Source organism: Sinocyclocheilus rhinocerous, unplaced genomic scaffold (genome assembly GCF_001515625.1).
Source record: "Sinocyclocheilus rhinocerous isolate Xijiao unplaced genomic scaffold, SAMN03320098_v1.1 scaffold1435, whole genome shotgun sequence".
NCBI lineage: Eukaryota > Metazoa > Chordata > Actinopteri > Cypriniformes > Cyprinidae > Sinocyclocheilus > Sinocyclocheilus rhinocerous.
Window position 1 is genome coordinate 1,281,445 of NW_015644861.1, and position 21,816 is coordinate 1,303,260.

At 36.6% G+C, this 21,816-nt stretch overlaps 1 protein-coding gene and 1 pseudogene across 3 annotated transcripts; one reads left to right on the top strand and one right to left on the bottom strand.

The window, feature by feature from the left end:
- Nucleotides 1-27: 27 nt before the first annotated feature.
- On the bottom strand, nt 28-16,230 carry LOC107758901 (sodium channel and clathrin linker 1-like; annotated as a pseudogene).
- Nucleotides 16,231-16,341: 111 nt separating this feature from the next.
- On the top strand, nt 16,342-19,897 carry cunh4orf33 (chromosome unknown C4orf33 homolog). 3 transcript variants are annotated; one of them, XM_016508199.1, is made up of 7 exons: nt 16,342-16,958; nt 17,315-17,566; nt 17,838-17,898; nt 17,985-18,036; nt 18,596-18,728; nt 19,158-19,224; nt 19,465-19,897. In XM_016508199.1, the coding sequence occupies exons 2-7, from the start codon at nt 17,344-17,346 to the stop codon at nt 19,562-19,564; spliced, it is 636 nt and encodes a 211-aa protein (XP_016363685.1). In that variant the 5' UTR covers nt 16,342-16,958; nt 17,315-17,343; the 3' UTR covers nt 19,565-19,897. The 3 variants fall into 3 exon arrangements, with proteins under 3 accessions (XP_016363685.1, XP_016363687.1, XP_016363686.1); XM_016508201.1 differs by having other exon boundaries at nt 16,345-16,958; nt 17,355-17,566; XM_016508200.1 differs by lacking the exon at nt 19,158-19,224 and having other exon boundaries at nt 16,350-16,958; nt 18,596-18,795.
- Nucleotides 19,898-21,816: the final 1,919 nt, after the last annotated feature.

A 21,816-nucleotide genomic window follows, 5' to 3' on the forward strand; every position in this document is an offset into this window, starting at 1 on the left:
ACACCCCTTTGGTATAAATGACGGCATTTATTGGTCAGTTCTTACAAGGGCACAACTAACCAGAACAAAATATGTGGTATATTTTGGCTTGGTAAAAAGTTTGACACGGGCCTTCTTTGAAACAAAATCCTACAGGATATTACATTCACCAAGAAAAAAAGTAATGCAGTGACTCCATCAGTTAATTTAAATCTGGTCATTTCTTACAATCACTAAGACAAAAACAACTGATTACTTTTATGTTAGCCATAGTTTCATTCAGCAGTAGTGTAAAAAGCCAATTAATTCTTTAAGATGACATTTCTCCCAAAGCATTGATTATAAAATGTTTTCCTCAACGGTTAGTGGTGAACTCATCAATGTCTTATTAAATTAATTGTCAATGAACACATGGGTAACACTAAACATTGTTAAGTCCAACAACAAACTGATCAGGGTGATTCTTTTTAGATGATGATGATGATGATGGTGGTGGTGTTTATCTATGATAAAGTCTCAAGATCCATCATGGATGCAGCTTTTCTCCGTTGTGATATCACACTCAGCTGAAACAGAAAAAGCAGTTTAGAGGGATTCTGTGCACCCTCAATCCAGCAGCTATAGAGTACAACAGTCAGGTTCTACAAGTAAAAATCCCATTCAATTTCTCCATTACGGGAACTGATTTTCAACAATAACAAAAACCTTTAAAAGACAGACTGTTCAACAGCAGAATTCCTGGTGAAAAACTACATTACCCATGATTATCAAAAAAATCACCACCAATCAGAGAATTGCAAATCATGCCAAAAGTGATCCACTAATAGCACCCACCCACATCCACTCCGAGCGTGTATGAGCATTGTGAACCACTCTCAAATTAATAATTACAAATTTCTAAATTCTTTTTTTGTTTCAAATCAAAGTAATGTAGTGATCACCCTTGCAGCCATTTCGTTTGGTTCATGGCTTATAACTCTAAAATGAATGCTTTTTTAAAGGGGTCATATGATGCGATTTCAATTTTTCCTTTCTCTTTGGAGAGATCGGCTTTCACCGCTCCTTCGTCGAATTCGCCGGCCACGCCGTTCTCAAGCTCACCGGCCTCCTCTCACTCAGCCCGCCGGCCGTTCCTCACTCTAGCCGCCGGCCTCCACTCACTTTAGGCCGCCACCGCATGTGACGCTGTGTTTCGTTGTGAAAGCGAAACTACTTTGTTTGGTTGTAAAAATCGACGCGTTTCAGAAAGGCGGGGCATAGAGGAGAAACAATAATGTACAGTATGTGGAAAATAATGTGTTTTTTGAACCTTAAACCGCATAAACACATTTCATTACACCAAATACACAAAATATTTGCTCTTTTTAGCAACATCATATGACCCCTTTAAAATCCCCATAGGAAAACTACTTCCTGAACCAAGGCTGCTGAAAAAGTGAGTGGCCTCTGTTGCAATCAATAGGCAGGAAGTGTGTAAATATCCAGTATGGAGCGTATACCTGCTGTGATACCCGTTGTTTTCTTCTACTGCTGCTCTGAAACCTGCCGCTCACACTAGGGGTAAAAATAACATCACATGACTCACTGAAAAACCCACAGAAATTCAACCACTTACAGCACACAACATCTTCCTGAGTACAAACAAATCTGCATGTACACACCTCCAGTATCTTCTGATGATCAGCTTCCATCTGAATCTCCAGTTCCTGAGCGTGCTGTTTCTGTCTGTTCAGCTCTGACCTGCAACAATCATAGTCTTTTTTAATTCAACCTCCCTGATGCTGCGATCCAGACTTGACCTGCTTTATTCAATGAATTCGCAATAGATTTAATCAGTAAGCTTGTTATATGGTAGTTATTTCTCAATACAACAGTAATAGGATTTAATGAGTGGAGCATGAGCATTAAAAGGTGTTTTGGGTATCATTCACATCCATTTAACTGTGCAGGATTAATTACACACCGAAGTTTAATACTTAGTGGTCTGTCCAGATCACTAACCCTGAACAGGAGTAACAGTAATGGTGTCTTGTCTTAGCAAACAACTCTTCTGCGGGATCTGTGCATGTCAAGTGTGTTTGAGCGTTCACCTGAGGCTGCTGAGTTTCTGCTGGAAAGCCTGTGTGAGGTTCTTGGCCTCGTCTTTGTAGCGGCTGATGGTTTTCTGTTGAGCGAGCAGCAGTCTGGTCAAACCAGTGCTGGAGTTTTTACTGCTCTCCTCTATCTCTCTCAGCGTGGACTCCAAACCCTGCTCCTTCACACACAGCTCTTGCTGCATGGAAGACACCTACATGTGCAAACAAAAATCCGTTAAGACGCCATATCCTACACTTCTAGCTAGCGCTTTTATTTTTCCGTTCATTTATGCTACTCAAGGTTTCTTGCACTGAAAATTAGTTTTTTCAGACTGTTTGAGATGATATCTCTAAACATTAGAATAGTTTTACTATTGTGCCTTAAAGGGTTAGTTCAGCCAAAAATGAAAATTCTATCATCAGTTACTCATGCCGTTCAAAACCAACAAGACGTTTATTCATCTTGGAAGGACAAATGAAGATATTTTATATGGAATTTAGAGTCCATTCCACCAAATATGGTAAACAGAAACTCAACTGAGGTTTGTTCTCGCATTTCATGCAAGTACTGTTGTTTGTGCATCAAGCAAGCATGTTTCAGCTTTTGTTTGCATGTGCTTTATGTAAGTGCATTGATCAATGTTTACATTTGAAGAACTACTGACCTAATTTATGAACTAATTCTTGTGGACTTCTTATGATGTTTTAATTAACTTTTTGGATCATGAAAGCTTTGGGGCAATAGACATTCCATGGAGTGACAGAAATCGCTCAAGTTTGATTAAAAACATCTTCATTTGTGTTTCGAAGATGAACGAAAGTCTTACGAGTTTGGAACAAGATGAGGGTGAATAACTGATGTTGATTTTTGGGTGAACTATTCCTTAAACAACTTTATGTGAATGACCTTTATGATTGCTTAACCTATGCATATTATTGCAGTTCCCACTATCATTCATTAGATTGGGCCAAGTTACTGAATAAAGATTAGTTAATATGTAAAGGTGGGCATATATATGCTAATGTACTCATAGTTGTGACATCAATAGCACAGAAATACAGTTTTCTATGACACGACCCAATAGATAGTTCTCCCAAAATACTTCTTTTCTCATGTCAGTTCAAATCTTAAAGGCCCAAGTATAGTTTGGTTTTTACATGTACGCAAGGGTCCGCGTACAGTGCATGTGACGCAAATTTAGACTCCCGAATAAAATTTGCAGACTGTACGCGCACCATCCGATTTTGTAACTGCACGAGGTCGCAGGTGGCACATGCGCATTGACTTGGTTTTGCACTAATCTGTTGCTCCACAAGGTGGCAGCACAGGCCCGGGCCATTTAAAAAAAAAACTTAAAAAAAAAAATCACAGTAGAAAACGAAACTTAAGAGACGGAACAACAACAAAACAACAAAATAGTATAGATTGCAGCAACAACAGACGGCATTGACAAGCGTTTGTGTGAGAGGGTTATGAGTAAATCATAGGGTAATTTTCATTTTTGGGTGAACTATCCCTTTAAGGGCAAACAACGGCTTTGTATGACTATATATGAGAATGTAACTATTTGTAACCTGTTGTTTGGCACGTCTCTGAGCGAGCGCACACTCTTTTGCGCATTGCTTCCATGTCTCTGTGCAGTTGCTGGTTCTCCTGCTGCAGCATGAGTCTCTCCTCACAGATAGCTGTGCTCTCCTCTCTCGGACTCGTCAGCGCGGACTGCAGCCTCCGCACCTCCTCCTGACAGTGTGACAGCTCCTCCGAATACCTACACAAGCAGTAAACTATTATGGATGCACCCTTGTATTTGCGCTCGGTCTAGTTTATGAGCGTGTGTGTGTGTGTGTTCTCACTCCATCTCAATCTTCTTCATCTTGTTTTTCGTGCTGTTGAGTGAGAGTTGTGTTTCGTCCTTCAGTCGTTCAGCATTTAAACATCTCTGATGTAGAGCCTCCATCTTCCACATCTCAGGCTCTCCAATTCGGCCCTCTTTATAGACCTACAACACAAACACACAATTTTTAAAAATGTAAAAAAAAAAACAAAAACATTTGTTATGCTTACCAAGGCTGCATTTTTTAAACTAAAAAATACAATAAAAACAGTAATATTGTGAAATATTTTCACAATTTAAAAACTTTTCTATTGTAGTCATTTATTCCTGTGATGGGAGCCATTACTCCTGTCTTCAGCATCACATGATCCTTCAGAAATTATTATTATATTATATATATATATATATATTAATATGCTGATAGTTTTTGTTTTATCCAGCTGTATTTACTCAGTGCAAATTATAATGTCCAAGTGAAAGATATAACAACATGTCAGGAAAAAAATAGAAAAATAAAAAAAACAGAATCACTGAGTTGGAAAAAGGATCACCCCCTCCTAAAAATGACTTGTAAACTCAATCAGGTGTAGCTAATCACCTTCTCAATGGCACACAAAGTCATTTGACTTTCAACTGTGTTAAAATTTAAGACTAAAATTGAATTATTTGGCCTCAACACCAAACGATATGTCTGGTGGAAATCCAATACAGCTTTTTGCACTTTGTCAGATCATGCCTAGTAACACTCCTTAACTGTGATATCACAGCAACTTAATGCTTAGTGCATTTGATTATGTGTGGATAAAAATGTGCATTTATTTGCACCTTTTCCAGCTCCTCTTCCACAGCTTTTCTCTCCCGATGTGCTCTTTCAATCTGTGTCTCTTTATCGGCACATTCCTACACACACAACCATAGGAGACATGTTGATATGCAATGGTGACAGTTGTAGCTATACACATCTGTACATATGCTGATGAAAGTGTCACCAGTTGCAGGGCAGAAAGCTCCTCAGCCATTCGATGAATCTGAACGTTACACTGCTTACGGACACTCTCAACCTATAAAAGGAGGAAAAGAATTTTTTTTTAATGAGATGCAAATAATGTATGTACACTGTGATCACAGATTAGATGAATGTCCAAACACTAAAATTAGAAACTAGAACGACGCTGATTTGACTGCGCCATAACCATGCTGTGCCAGTGCTAACAGTCAGGCTATTTTTGGCTGTAGAGCTTTACAGCGTTCACAGAAGTACATTTGCTTTTAATCTTTAACGCTGTACCATTGCATGGAAAAAGAAATTCTGATTTAGTGTCAGAAGTGCAAGCCAAAATTTAAAGACTTGCCAAACAGAGACACACAACCATGTAAAACAAGGGTAACATTGGCAGTGCTTTTACAGGATGGAGGAATTTGATGGAATGCTTGAGTTTCAATTGGGACGCTGAACTTGAGTTTCTTCTCGACAGTTAAGCTAAACTGAAGTTTTTGACACCCATGTTAGTTTTTAACTGTCAAGCCCAGATAAAACCATAAGATATTGCAAAGAATTGTGTTGTGTTATTAAAGTTTAATATTAATATATTATTACATTAAAGGGGTCATATGATGCGATTTCAAGTTTTCCTTTCTCTTTGGAGAGTTACAAGCTCTTGGTGCATAAAGAAGATCTGTAAAGTTGCAAAGACTAAAGTCTCAAATCCAGCGTGAACATTTGGGCGGTGTTATGCAAATCTTCCCACATAGTGACGTAGACATGTGGGGGCATGTTTAAACGAGGCGTTTTAGGAAGGTATGGACGAGTCTTAACTTTTAAATAGAATATCTCTTTGGGTTTGAGACTTTAGTCTTTGCAACTTTAGGGATCTTATCTATGCACGAACAGCTTGTAACACTCCACAGTGAAAGTAAAACTTGAAATCGCATCATATGACCCCTTTAACATGTCTGAGAGTAGACCTGATGCCTCAAGCTTATTCTTTTGCAAATCCTTTTGCAAAGTTCAAGAACATTGGCAGCGCTCACCTCTTTCCTGGTGCGCATGGCAGCATCCTGGATGAGCTGCTTCATGGCATCTTTCATCTTCTCCAGCTCTTCTGCTCTCTGTTTCTCCCTCAGCTGAGCCTAGAGTAACATACACACACCAAAATTATTTTAGATTATGTGTAGTCAGGTACGTATAGAGGAGCACCTGCATTGGGCTCGTGTGGTGTGTTTATTTGGAGCGTGACCTGTTCTCTCTGAAGCGAGGCCTCCTCAGCCAGCTGGATGGAGTTGCGGAGGCGACTGAGGGCTTCAAATTTCTCTGCTCACACTCCGTCTGCTTCCTGCACACTGACTCAGAGTCCTGCGTTGCAGCTTTGAGTCTGAAAAAAATATATAAAATAACATCCATATTTTCAACAAGATTTAAAAAGGAAATAATCTATACACACTCCCTTGCGAGAGAAAAAAATTACACTTATATATTTGTTTTTGCAAAACAAAATGCAGTAAAATACATGAAAAAGATTATTATTGTTCTACCCTCCCTTTCGAAATCTATTTTTTTATTAATAATTATAATTTAATTGTCATATACAAAACAATTCATTCAGATTTTCAATTTCTCAAATAGTAATGAAATTTATTTATCAGAATAATTTAGAAAATATTTTCATGTCCATTAGACGCACTGTGCTCGGCGTGAACAGGCCTTAAAGCATCACATTTATGCTCATCAAGGCTGCATTTATTTAATCAACAGAAATGTTGTGAAATATTATTACAATTTCAAAATAGCTGTTTTCTTTTTTAACATATTTTAAAATTATCATCATTATTATTATTAATGTAAACGGTAACAGTCATGCTCATTATTTTTGTGGAAACCACAATACATTTTTATTAATGATTATTTGAAGAATAGAATGTTTAAAAGAACAACATAAATCTCATTATAAATGTCTTCACTGTTTCTCAATTAATTTCATTCAACCTTGCTGAACGTAAGATAAATCATAGACTCAAAACATTTTACACAGTAGTGTATCATGGATACATCTAACTACTAGCACAGTTTCTGCCTCAGCACTCTAGCTATCACAATGAAATCATAATTGAAATCATAAACTTCACCTGGCCTCTAGCTGCTTGTAGCCTCCGATCAGATGCTTCTTCTCTACCCTGAGCTTCTGCTGCATCCTCTTCCTGCACCATTACACAGACATGACATTAGAGAGCATTTACATGAGGACAATAATAGCAACATTAACAGCGTATATGCAAGCTGTCTGTCTCTCACCCTCCTCTGCATCTGATCCTGGACATTCTACAGGAGTCTGGTCTTCTCCTCCACTTTAGTCGCAGAAGATCTCTGCTCGAGCTTTCCTTGCCTGAAACATCACACACAAATAAACAAATAAAGTTTATCTTTCAGTACTTTTTATTGATGGCATACTAGAGAGAGGACAGGAACCGATGGGGGAATGGGATCAAAAATGCACCACAATCTCTTAAAATGAGAAAGATTCAGAGGTATTTCAAGAACAGTGAGAAAAACCATTTTCGGTCTTCTGACGTAAATGTTGCCTGCACTGAAGTTGTGTTCGAATCTTGAGAAACACACTGAGCTGACTGAATTATAAACACATGAGCCAAACAGAACTTGAGTCAAGGTTAAATCATAAAGAGTTGGTCATCTGGAACGCTACCCGAGTTGGCTGCGTAACTCCTCCAGCTCACTGCTCTGTTCCGCCACAGTTTTCAGGAGCTGCTGATTGGTCTGAGTGAGACAGGAAAGACATGAACGCCTGCCGGGCATAACGCCAAACACACACTCCAAAGAAATTCAAGGACAAAGGAGAGGACAGAGGGTGTCTGGAGGTCGAGATGGGATAGGTGTGAAAAAGGTGGGTGTGTGAGAGCTAAACTGCTTATTAAATATTCAGGAATAGAGTAGTATTTCTCTCCACAACCAACACACACACGCACACACACACACGCACACAAAAGGCTAAACAATGAACAACACTCACTCAAACAGGTGGTGTTCTGACTAGTGTGAAAAAAAGTGTGCGACTAAGACATTACAAGGATTAGGCTTTTAAAACTATTGCATAACAACTCACTGTATACGGCACTGATATCACTAATAAAACCCTTTCATAAAGATATACAATTATATTTCCCAAGACATTTTTTGGGTAAAACAATTTTCAGTGGGGCTTGATTTTATTCCGCCTAGAACTGATTGGATCATGAAAAGTGGCCGATGACATATATAAGGGATAATGTACAGGCCATTATCACAAAACAAAGAGGGTTAATTTACTAAATAAACACATATATAGACATTAAATATTGTAAAGATATAATTATGTGAGAACAAAGAGACCGCAAAGTAAGATACAAGTTTTCAAATGTCAAAAAATTATATTATTTCAAAGGTGGAGAAAGTTATTACATTTTGTGAAAAATCATGGTTATTACCGGTAATAATACATTTTATTCTAATTAAATAATCAAAATGATTTAATTAGAATAAAAAAAAAAATTAAAAAAAAAAGATGAACCATGCACAATAAAACGGGCAAATACAGTAGATTTTGATTTTAACCAGTATTGCTTACATATTGAAAGAGACAGCCTTACTGATTCCAGCTTCTGATTGGTCAGCTGGAGCTTTTGGGTGTGTTGCTGAATATGTGCCAGCTGATTCTAAAACAGCACAGTGATTGTCAGTAAGAGCACAGACAAAGCATTTCAATATTTAATTAATGTGTATTATAATAAGCTTCAAGCCACAATTAAGCCAATACTTTACAGCCAACATCTAATATTGAATTCATATATTCAAATAATTAAGCTCTGCCATGCCTTCTGGTCTATGTATAATTGTAGGCAAGTGCTGGGTGTCTGTTTGCTCTGTTAACGGTGCCTGAATGTAGTTAGCCCTCTAGTGTTCAATCATCATATTACGCATTACAGAAATAAGTGAGAAAATTAAAGAGGATAGTGAACTGTTTTCAGAAACCAAATATGAATATGGACACCTAATATGTGCTAAATCTGTCGAGTTTAAAAAGAAACCTATGACCTCCTACATGCATTATAAATAGACTGAACTTGAACATGTGAAAGTGTTAGCATGTAAACACTGTAACCTGCATGTGCTGCCGTTCAACTGCGTGTATTTGTCCATCACTCATGGAGCTCTGGTACTGGGTCTGAAGTCGATCCAACTCTTGCGAAGCTGTCTGCCACATTTGAAGAGCACGTTCTTTCTCCTGGAGACACATACATAGAACAAATTGAAGGTAAACATACTATGATTGTGGCCTTTCATGAATGTGTATCTAAACCTCTCTCTGAATACACTGCTATCTGAGACGCAATGTTAATGTAGAGTACGGAAGCAATGTTAATTGAATTGATATATTTATCCTGCAGCTCAACTTGTAGAGCATGGCATTATAAAGCTAGCAATGCCAAGGTCATGAGATTTATTGGCAGGGAATACACATATTTCTCTTGCACTTTAAGTTTTTTTTTAAAAGCAGGTTAAAGGTTGAAGAGTGTTTCTACAACTTCTGGAGGAAAAAAATAAGCAAACTCAATAAACATGATTTAATTACAGTAACTGAAGGAACTTATATTTTAGTATAAATACACTGAATGCAAGATACTTTTTATAACTGTAGCAGTTATAGTTTTTAAATGTTTTGGCTATGACTCGGTATGCTTTTAAATTACATTTTTTGATGCAAACTGACTTGTTTTTATAAAAACATTTTAAAATGTCAAATGTCTGCGAATACTTCTGAGTATTAAAATGAATTGCTGAATTCAAACCGATTCATTAAAACGGACAGTTTGCAAAAACTGATTTGCATGAATGAATCATATTCCCAGATCTATCACCCCTTTTTGCTAACGAGTTTTAAACCAGAGATGCCATTAAAATATTTTAGTCTTAATGCTCTCATTATTTTTTGCAAGACAAGGAGTGGAAAACTAGCACACAGTTTTGCAATATTCATGATATGGCTTATTTTTAATTGGCAACATCATTGTGAATATATTTTAAACTTCCAATACATTGTAATATATAACAGATAGATATAATATAATTATAATATAATACAGCTATGCGGTTACTATTCTCCTTTTAACTGTGCTTCTTTCTGTATTACCATCTCTATGAAGAGGAGGAGGCAGAGAAATGTCTCTGGATGTTTCATTTACAGCTAATTACTTCATTCTCAGTTAATTAGGAAAACAGAAATGTGAATATGAATTGGAAAGTCCACAAACTAAAAAAAAAAGTCACTTGAGACTTGACTTGAACTGATGTGCTTTCTAGAGAGGTTTAGATGTGATTTGCAACATAACATTCTGGTGAACTGCTCCCTAAAGGAGGGCAATGTCGGGCTGAAAGTGGAACGCTTGATGAGTGACACACTAATATCTCATTACTCTGTAATGTCAAGTGTTGATATGTAATCCTCAGGAGCACCTGGAGCGTACTCCACGCTGATTAAAACCCATTCCTTCCACACAACACGACCCGCACCATCCCATCACGTATTAGCTAAAGAACGAAGTTTTAAAGTGGGAATAACCCCAGATCACCTCTCCACCCCTCACACATGCCAGAGGAGAGGCAGAATACAGGGCCAGGAAAGTGCCTGTGGGTTTGTGGTGGCACAGACTGACTCATGGGAGTTTAGAGGTGGTTTTGGAACAGGTCTGGATATTCACCTCAATAGCACACTTGACCTGCTCCTCTAGATTGCTAATGGCGACAGATTGCAGCGGACAGAGTCTGCAACTGCTTTTCAATGGACATTTTCTGCTCTGCATGAAGCCTGTGAATAAAAATTAATATACACAGTTAATGCAAAAGGTCAACCTTCGTAAACCTTTGGGAATTATCTGTGGACATGTTTTCATTTGTTCTGAAATATTAACTGACTTTTATGCCTTTAAGATCCTAGTAATAAATTGGCAGGAGTACATATAATCAACTTAAATCCATATCAGAAGAAAGTAGATACTTTTAAAGGCATGGTTTAAAGGTAAAAGCACGTTTTTTTCTACAGCCATATCACCCTGCAGCCCAAGACTGGTTGCCCACTGAAGCTAAGCAGGGTTGAGCCTGGTCAGTACCTGGATGGGAGACCTCCTGGGAAAACTAGTTTGCTGTTGGAAGAGGGGTTAGTGAGGCCAGCAGGGGGTGCTCACCCTGTAGTCTGTGTGGGTTCTAAAGCCCCAGTATAGTGATGGGGACACTATACTGTCAAAAAAGCACAGTCTTTCGGATGAGACGTTAAACTGAGGTCCTGACTCTCTGTGGTCATTAATAATCCCATGGCACTTCTCGCAAAGAGTGGGGGTGTGACCCCGGAGTCCTGGCCAAATTGCTGCCACTGCCCTCTGACCATCATGGCCTCCTAATAATCCCCATCCACTTGATTGGCTCTATGACTCTCTCTCCTCTCCACCTGTAGCTGGTGTGTGGTGAGCGATTGTAATATTTCTATAATATATTATAATATATAATATAAAGTAAATATTTAATATAAAATAATTTTTTAAAAATAGATTTTTAAAGATAGCAAGTGTTAATTTCAAATGCGAGTAAAAATCAGATGTGGCAGGTTACGCTGTCAAATCACTAGAAATAAATAATATTAGGGCAGTTACATAAATTTGAAAAGCTCTAGAATGTTAATATTATATAGCACTTTTTTAATATGAAATTCAGATTTTATCATATATATATATACATATATTAGGGCTGTCAAAGTTAACACATGCGATTAATTTTACAATCCTTAAAGTGTTAAAATAATTTAACGCAATTAACGCAAAATTACTGAAGCACAATTTCTATTCTTACCCTTTAACCCAATTTTGCTTCTCTGCTTACGATCAGATCATTTCAAGCTGCTAAACTCCGGGAAAGTTTTCAGTCCAACGATCCAGTAAGCAAATGTATTTAAACAATTCGTCCAAAACAGCGCTAATATAAAGGAAACCAGGCTGATTACATCAGAGATTGCAGAGAGAATAGAGACTCGTGTTGCATTTTCAGTGAATTATTCATTCCAGTGTGTTTCGCCCAGCTGTGTTTAGTTATACGGAATGGATCCGTGTACTGTAGTAGATATATGCAGTCAGCAGGCGGTTGGTTTAGTTTTTTTGGCATCTCCATGTGGTCCTGTTCGGCATCGCAACTTGACTTCTTAAAAAGCTTGCAGAAAATACAGATTTTTGACAATCGCCTTTCAATATTTTGGTTTACTTTACTGGATATAGCAAATGATGACAAAATAAACATTTGAAACAAGATAAATGGTCTATGCTTAATTTCATGAAGTGTGCAATTAATCGCGATTAATCACAGAAAAAGGGTGTGATTAATTAGATTAAAATTTTTTATCTATTGACAGCCCTAATATATAAATATATATATTTATTATATGAAGCTGTGATGTAGTTAATCTGGTTTATTTCTTGGTTTATTTCTTTTTTGGCTAGTAGACGTTCTGAATGGCCGGTAACTTAATTTAACTTAATTTATTAGCCAAATTGTCTGGTGAGTGAAAAAGTAAATTTTTAAAATTGCTTAAATTGTGATTTTGCTTTTTTAAATGATAGAATACTGGCAATTAGATTATGGTGGGGGTGCAAACGTTTTTCTAGATTGGGGTGTCAAAAAACAAACAAAACAAAACTGAAAATCACTGAATTAAAGCAAAATTCACAAACTTTCTTCCACAAACAAAGTCGATTTATGTAAAGGGTTGGCTGTGATTACCAAAACCACCTCATCTTGCGCTGCAGAAGCTGTTAGCACTGACTAACTCTGATAATAAATCAGTGACTGGAAGGAGAAATCAGCAGGAGATCCATTCGAAAGCTCTTACCGCTCGTTTTCCTTAACCACCTGCTCCAGGCTTGCTTTGACATCTGTCATCTGCCTCTGAGTGTTTGACAGAGAGAAACAAGCATGTGACTGAGAGGTGGGAGGAGCGTGATTGAGAGATAGTGTACTCTTGAATGGCAAACTTATTATAGAACAAGTTCACTTGACTTGGGATTAAACTGCAATTTAAAGCCGACAGCATGAAATCAGCCCCATCAAGCCCTGACAGCAGTAAAACCTCATTGTAATGTGAGCATTTATGTGGTCTAAGTGTTTGTGTAGGGTAGTATAGTGATAGCCTTCATGCATTGTGTACCTGATAGAACTTGAGCCGCATTTCCATTTGTTGTATGTGTCTGTCATATTCTTCAATTAGAGGAGCCATTAGACTGAAAACACACACAGAGGTCAGAAAACAACACCATAATACATTTAAGATTATAGGCTATTAACATTTAGAGTCCTATAAAACTGGATTACTTTACAGTACAATTATAACACTGTAATTACAGTACACCACTTTTGATATATTATAATTTTATGTGTATTACATAATTGTATAAAGTATATTTTATAGGAAGGTAGGTCATAAGTATTTATTTATTTATATATTATATATATATATATATATATATATATATCATGTGTATGTGTATATACATGTATAAACATATATATAGATATAGATATAATTACTCAAATCGTAATCATTTTAATAATACATACTAAAATGAAAACATCACTAAATTTGATATATTTGCTAATTAAATAATATTGGAACAGTGCTTGCCTTTGCAAAAGTTGTCACCACAATAAAAAAAAAGGTCAAAGGTGAGAAAAATAAACAGAACATTCATAACAATGTGTGCACATTTATGCCCCAGTAAGCCTCTATTTAAGTTCAGTACCAATTTGAGCCACTCTTTCAAAATGAGATTATTTACAGCGGCATGGTGTTCATGAAAAGGCCTGAATTTTTTATTTTTTAATTACGAACTGGATGCATGGTTAAAATTAGGGATGCACCGATACCGATACTGGTATCGGTATAGGCCCGATACTGAGCTCATGTACTCATACTCGTTAAAATGCCCCGATACCAAACGCCGATACCACACAGCATGTGATGAGCGCCATATTCAGACAAAGAAACACCGACAACAGAACAACAGACAGCAGAATGGAGTTAAGGATGTCTACTACAGTACTGGAAAAAGTGGTATCGGTGCATCCCTAGTTAAAATAGTAGTGAACTTGAGCTAGAGGTTGTAGTAGTAGGTTTGTAATTGGCTGTAGAGACTCACCCTGTCTGAGAGCCAGGGAGCTGCAGATTCCATGAGCAGATCACCCGTCTATAAAATAAAAAAAAAAGTCTACACACAATATCCCAAGTGTTTCGAGCCTTTATTCAGGGTTTCTGCAGGCTTTATGAAGTTAAATTAAGACTTTTAAGACCTTTTTAATATCAAGTAAAAAAATCTACACAAATTTACATCTTAAGTAAATGCATTTTGATTTAAGGATGTTTAGATATTTTTGATAATGAGATGTTAAAAACAAACAAAAAAAAACCACTGAGGAAAATATTAATTTTTTTTAAAAGTACATTCAACATTTAATACTAAATTAATAATAAAATATGCTTCAATTTAAAACTTTTTAGGGCTTAATTTGCTGAAGGGTGAATTAAGAAATCCTGTTTAATTTAGGAATTGTTCTGTTTATTTATGTATTTATTATTAATACAATTTATTAAAATAAAAAAAGCTATACGAAGCAAGATGAGACAAGACTAGTGGAGAAAACATGAGATGAGACAAGAACAGAAAAGAAGAGGGAAGAAGAGAAGAGACAAAATCAAACAAAATGAGAAGCAAAGAGAATATTCGAAACAAGTTGAAAAATGGAGAAGACAGAAGGAGAATGGAGAAGTTAAAGAGGAGAAGAAATAAATGAGTAGCAGAGAGTCAAGATGAGACCATATAAGAAAAGTGGAGAAGAGACAAGGTGAGACAAGGCTAGATGAGAAGAAATGAGAAAAGCAGCAAAGAAAAGGGTCAAGACGTGATGAAACAAGACAAGAGGAGAAAAGACGAGGTCAGACAAGAAGAGCAGAGTAGAAACAAGAAGAGAAGACACAAGGAAAGGAAAGACAAAGAGAGGAGATTCAAGATAAAACAAGACAGTTAAAGTGTACATATAAACCAAAGAAGAAAACAGAAGAGACAATGTGAGACAGGATAGAAAAGAAGTGCAGAGTCAAGATGATCCAAGAAGAGAGGCACAGAGAGGAAACAAGAAGAGTTGAGGCAAGCAAAGATGTAGAGACAAGGTGAGACAAAGAGAGAAGAGACAAGATAGAGACGCAAAGCAAATAGATAAAACAAATGATGAGGAGAGGATGAGAAAAGAGCAGAAAAGACAAGCTTGAATGAAACTAGAAGCGAAGTCAATTCAGAGAACAATTTAATGTGAAAGTGGCTGAACAGTTTTGAATCAGACCCATTTTTCTTGTTCTTATACCTTCCTCTGTCTTTAAAAAAGATTTTTGTTCCTCAAGTCCTGGGATTAACATTCATAAATGCTGTGATAAGAGCCAGCGGAAAGAGGAAAAAAACTAAATTAAGAAACAGAAAATCATTCAGGAGACAGAGAGAGACTGCATGAGCTCATATACTCACATGCAATAACAGTGAATGATGACTGAAGCTGTTAGTTCTCACATTCTACCTAACATTTCCTTTTGCATTACGCAAAGAAGAAAAAAGTAATACAGACTTGGAACAACATGAGGATGAGAATGATAATAGAATTTGTATTTATGTAGCTATTGAACTTTCTTTTATACTTAAAACATTCATTATGCACCATAGGAGCTTATGTAAATATCTAGAGATGATCGTCTACATCAGGGGTGTCAAACTCAGTTCCTGGAGCACCAGAGCCCTGCTGAGTCCAACACGCATACCATGTCGTTTTCAAATAAGCCTGAAGGACCTGATTAGCTGTATCAGGTGCGTTTAATTAGGGTTGAAGCTAAACTCTGCAAGGCTCCGGCCCTCCAGGAACTGAGTTGAAACCCCTGTTCTACATAATTCAACAGATAAAACTGCCATCTAATCATATAACTGACCTGTGACACTGAGGAGGGAGGAGGAAATTCATCTTGATATCGACCCAGGACGGAGTTCAGACGATTCACTGATAAGACACAAAACAAAGTTCAAGTGCTGATGAATATGCGTGATTGTAAAACCGCGCATGTATCTGCACACCATTATTTCTGTGATCTAGCGGGTTTCACCTTGATCTCGAAGAAAGTCGACTTCTGTTGTAATTTTTGCGTCTGCAACAGCAATAAACGTTGTTAGGTCAAACGTAACCGCAAACCATATGCTTTGCAAAACTGTATCATCAACATAACTATAATAACATTTAGTATGTGGGTCGGCAGGTAGGTTGTACGCAACGGGGAACAATTTGCCTTCTGAAGCAGTCAGTTTAGACTCAGCCAGCACAAATGATCCCTGGAGACTGTCTTTGTGTAGGAATATTGGTTTACCATTGAATTAACTGACTCTGTAGAACCATATCATATATCATGTTGGTCTAATCGAGTAAACGTACATTTAATAAACTAGATTACGAAATAATATATATTTTACAAAGAGATTAAATGGAAAAAGAAGCGAATTTGGTCTGTAATCTCAGCAGCAGCATTAGGCGTCATTGGTATCCAGGTGGAGATTTGGCTAACGGCTACACATATTTCAACATTCGTTATAAACGTGCTGAACACTGTCATATCAACTTACAAACTGCAAATGCTTATTTTTGCCATCGCGTAATATCACGAAGTAGCAGAAACATGTAAATAAATGTAAAGTTCAAAGGATAGGTATTAGGTACCTCCAAATCCTTCCGCCTTGTAGTTTAAAGAGCCTCCCAACCAATCAGATTCATCTTCACGGACGCTCTGATTCAACCTCAGAGCCAATCAGATTCATCCTCAGGGACGCGGTGCAACTTATTCAAATGTTCCCGGGAAACTTCGACCCGCATGCGTTCCGTGCAGTTTATGGAGTTCCTGTTTGTCATGGTTCTTGAATTGAGGAACTATTAAAATGAGGGCCCTCGATGTGATCGAATAAGGTAAGACATTAATTCAATATTTTGTTTAAAAAAATTTTTAAATACCGACTATGTGCCTGACTACTGAAACTTTTGTTGGACGCTTAGTTGATATATGCCACAAATCAGGAAGTGTTCTTCCCACGACATCAGGTGTTATGTTTATGATATCAGATGTATTGCTTATCAATGACTGTTGAACTTTATTTCATATCAGACAGTCCTGTGTCCTGAGCTGCTTAAGATGTATTAGAGCACAGAACTGTGGATATATATTGATACTTGAAAGTTTATATATAAACAGACAAATAAGAAGTATATAATTGTTGATAACTTTTTGTTAAACTCAGCTAGATAGTCATTTATTATTATTTCAGGTCTTGATAGAAGAAAATAAGATTTTACCATGCTTAACAGTGTCTGCGTCGGTTGTATCCTCCTGACTGCCATGGAGTTCCATATCAAACATACCTGGGACAGCTTACCTGTGGATCATGAGCCGGTAAAGATTCGCTTCTCACCTGGCGAGGATGGTTTGTTAATGCAAGTGACTGCTCCTTTCTTTAATGACCCCCCTGCACCAGCCGGATCACCTGGAGAGCCGTTCCCTGGTCTCTGGGACTATGAGGGTATGTTCATCTATACTATAATTGTGGTCAAATTTGTCAATTTTAGTTTATAGATTTGGTTTCTTACTTTCATGTGATTATATAACAAATTAGTGCAATCAACTTATCTTGTTGCATATGCACATGCAGCCTTGATCCTTGGACTATCCATATAATTATCAGATAAGTAAAAGTGATTTAACTTTGATGGAAACTTGAATTCGAATTAGAGGAAAACGTTTATGAAACAGTCGACAGTTTTTTTTTTTTTTCTCTTTGACTAATTTTTCAGTGGTAGAGTCATTTTTCCTGAACAACAACACTGAGCAGTATCTGGAGGTGGAAGTCTGCCCGTAAGTTAAGCTTACAGTGTTTTTCAGACAAGCAGGAAGATTTGTCATTGCTAATGTGTAATTGAAATAATATTTTGAAATTACAGACATGGACAACACCTGATTCTGCTATTGAATGGAAAACATAATGCATTTATGGTAATAAAATACACATTGTACATCAGTTTATTATTGTTTTCAGCTTTTAAAAAATATTTACACTAATGTTCATAAGTTTGGGGTCTTTTTGTGTTTTTGTACAAAGTCTCTTATTCTCTTATTCCAATGCTACATTTATTTGATTAAAAATACAGTAATAGTGTGAAATATTATTATTACTATTATTTAAAAATGACTTTTTATATTTGACTATTACTCCAGTCTTCGATGTCACACGATCCTTCAGAAATCATTCTAATATGTTGATTTGGTTCTCAAGAAACATTTCTTATTATTATCAGTGTGGAAAACAGCTGTGCTTTAATATTTTTGTGAAAACCGTGATGCATTTATAAATGCCTTTACTGTCGACACCTTTGATCAGTTTAAGATGTTCTTGCTGATTAAAAGTCTATAAACATTAAAACATTAAGGAATGCTTAATGCAATGAAATAGTACATGAGGTAGAAAACGTAGAGTGATGTGAAATGTTCTTATGACATTCTTTACCATTAGCTTGTTATTTTGTAATAATTTTTATGCTATAACCTGTTACAGCAACAACTCCCTCTATCATTCAAAGCCAATATAGAGGACAACAAGTGGAAGGGAGAAGCACTTCTACCTTGGAGGTATTTCCCTCAGGGCATTAATAAGATGAATTCCTATGCCATCCATGGCTCTGGAGCAGGAAGGACCTATGAGGCTCTGTATCCTGTTCCTAGAGAAGACCTACAAGAAGGACAGGGACCAGACTTGTAAGTTTAGATATCTCAATATGATTTTATTAGATCTTAACACATACCTGTCAACCCTGCCGTTTTTCCCGGGATTCTCCCGTACTTTACCATTCTATCCCGCTATCATCCCGTTTAAATATTCTGCGTATTTGATATATTTACTACATTCGCCTCTGGTCAAACTCCTGTAATTTGTATGGCCCAAACCTCATTATATGAATAATCATGTCAAGCTGCTTTGTTACTGGGGAAATCGCAATATTTCTGCCATTCCGAAAGCGCCACCTGCTGGCAGAGAACGAATTAGCATTTTTCAATAAGTCCTTTTTTTTTTTCTTTTTTTTTTAGACCATCCTATGCCATCCATGGCTCTGGAGCAGGAAGGACCTATGAGGCTCTGTATCCTGTTCCTAGAGAAGACCTACAAGAAGGACAGGGACCAGACTTGTAAGTTTAGATATCTCAATATGATTTTATTAGATCTTTATTAGGATTTTTTTTTAGACCAAAGCCAAAATCGACCCTTATTTTTACGCAGAAAACATACAGTTGAAAATGTGAATCGGTGGATTGACAAAAAGATAATGAATTATAACAAATCTAAAGATATAGCCTATACTTAGATATATTTATATGTTACCCCACCCCCCACCAGGATATTAACATTTTCTTCTCTCATCTGAACAGCCATCGACTTGAGTATTTTCAAGACTTCACTCTGCAAAGCATCATGGGAGAAGACTGGGTTCAGCCAGAATCTGACCTGTGGGATTTGGCAGGCAAATGACCAACTGAAAATCACAAATGAAGACAAAACTGGCTAATAACCAGCCTTTTTTTATGCAGTAATTACTTGCAATTTGCTTCCATGGCTATGTTAGAGCACAAACTCCACTGCAGTCTAATCAAAGTTAATGATGTGGCTTGTTTTAATGTGGGTGTAATATAATGTGCAATATAATGGCTTTTATTATCACAATTTAATACATCTTTTATCAGAAATGCGGCACTAATCTAAGTATATTCCATCCAGCACCAAATATCTATGCAATATGTAGTAAATGGGAATTTTTAATTTTAGACTGAAATGAAAATAACCATTTAATAATGGAGATGGTAAATGTGGAAATTAAACAAATTATAACATTTCGTTTTTGTTTTTTTTGTCCTGTTTTGGAGCTTGGTAACAGATGTGCTAACACTGTGAAATTAGTTGCATGAAGATTCTTCAGAAATTCTCCTTAGGTTTTCAATAGAAAATTTAGTAAATATAATTATCCAATAACATATGCCTAAACAGGGGCGGATCTAGAAAATAATTCTTAGGGTGGCAAAGGGGTGGCATGGGGTCTATGAGGGGTGGCAACACCAAAGCAAGCCCCCATGCATAGTTTTTGGGGATTTATGGTCTGACATACACAGTTGTGTTCACAAATATTGTATTACCATTAAGTAATCATCTATACTGTTTAAAATAAAAAATAAATAACATTTTAATATCCATCATTGCACCAAGTCAATCGACAACGTAAAAAACTTCAACAGGTTATAAATGTTTCTGAGCTTGTATCACCAAAGAAGACATGCGGTTCTATTAAAATTACATAGGCTACTTAGATGGTATAAATCACGTTTTAGTGCAAGTTTAAGAGCAACAAACACTTTTGAATTTCCTGACATTAGAAAGAAATACAATAATATCAAAGCACTGAAACTCGATCAGTTTTGAAAACAATGTTTGATTTTCTGTTCTTAACAGAGGTGGGAATATCTGTAATCACCCAGAACAAACTCTATCAACCATTTACTCTAACAACACCCCAGCAACTGCATAGCAAGAGCCTAGCAACCACCCAGAATATCCTAGCAACCAACTAGCAACACTTTAGCAAACATCTAGATTCTAGAACATCTAACTGACCAAACCATTTACGTTTTTTTTAAACAAGACTTTAAGACAAGCCAGCATAAATTTGTCTTTCAAACTTTTCAATCTAGTTATTACAGTTTTTCTTACAGGTTTTTGCAACTGCTTACACACATTTTCAAAACTTTGCCTTTTTTTTTCAAAACTTTACACACAAATCCAAGCACACACAAAATGCAAAATGCCTCACATCTCTTGCAAAATGAAGCACTGCATTCAAAATATCACAAACACATCTCAAAAGCAAACATTTGCAAACACCTTTGCCATAATATTAATTCCTGATAGATTTTTGTGTGTTACATAGAGAATTGTGTGTTGTGTTTTGCAAAAAGTGATTTATGAAATTGAAAACGGAGTCAAAGGCTGAGAATTAGTGTATGGTTTTGCAGACTTGGTGTGTGGTTCTGGTGTTTGAGTGTCAGCTTTCAGAAATTGTGTGACAAGTAAAGATTTTGCTTGACACCAGAGCATTCATGTGCAGAATATATACTAGCCTTACTTACTGCAGAGTTTTATTATGTTTCTGGAGCTTTTTTAAAATACTCACACACACAAACAAGCACAACGAAATCACTTCACACTATTAAGCGGCTGTGTTATGAACATGCAAAACTCTATCGCACGCGTGCTACAGTGGTACATTTATTCATCGCACAGACCAGGTTTTTCGTAGCACGTGCGACATATATGTCGCACTGTACAGCCCTGCCGTAACCAAACTCTTACCAGGATTCAGGAATTATTTTTGCAGCTTAATGTCTATTACAGTATACATAAATTAAATTACTGATACAGATGTATAATTCAGCAATGAACTTTTGGGAAAAAATCATTTTCATTTTACTACTGTAAAGTAATCTTGCACTAGAAAAGTTAAAATACCAAAGAATTGTATGAACTTGGCTTGCACCACAATACAGTACAGTAAAAAATCAAATTAAAAAAGTAAATTTAGCATCCACTGCACATTTGGCCAAATGTCATTCCAGTACATATACAGTACTATAGCAGTTTCTTGGTCTCCTGACACAAGACTAGCTATATCTCTAGGCAGTCATTTCTCAGTTCTGCAAAAATGCAGTACACATAAAAAATGGTTACAAATAAAA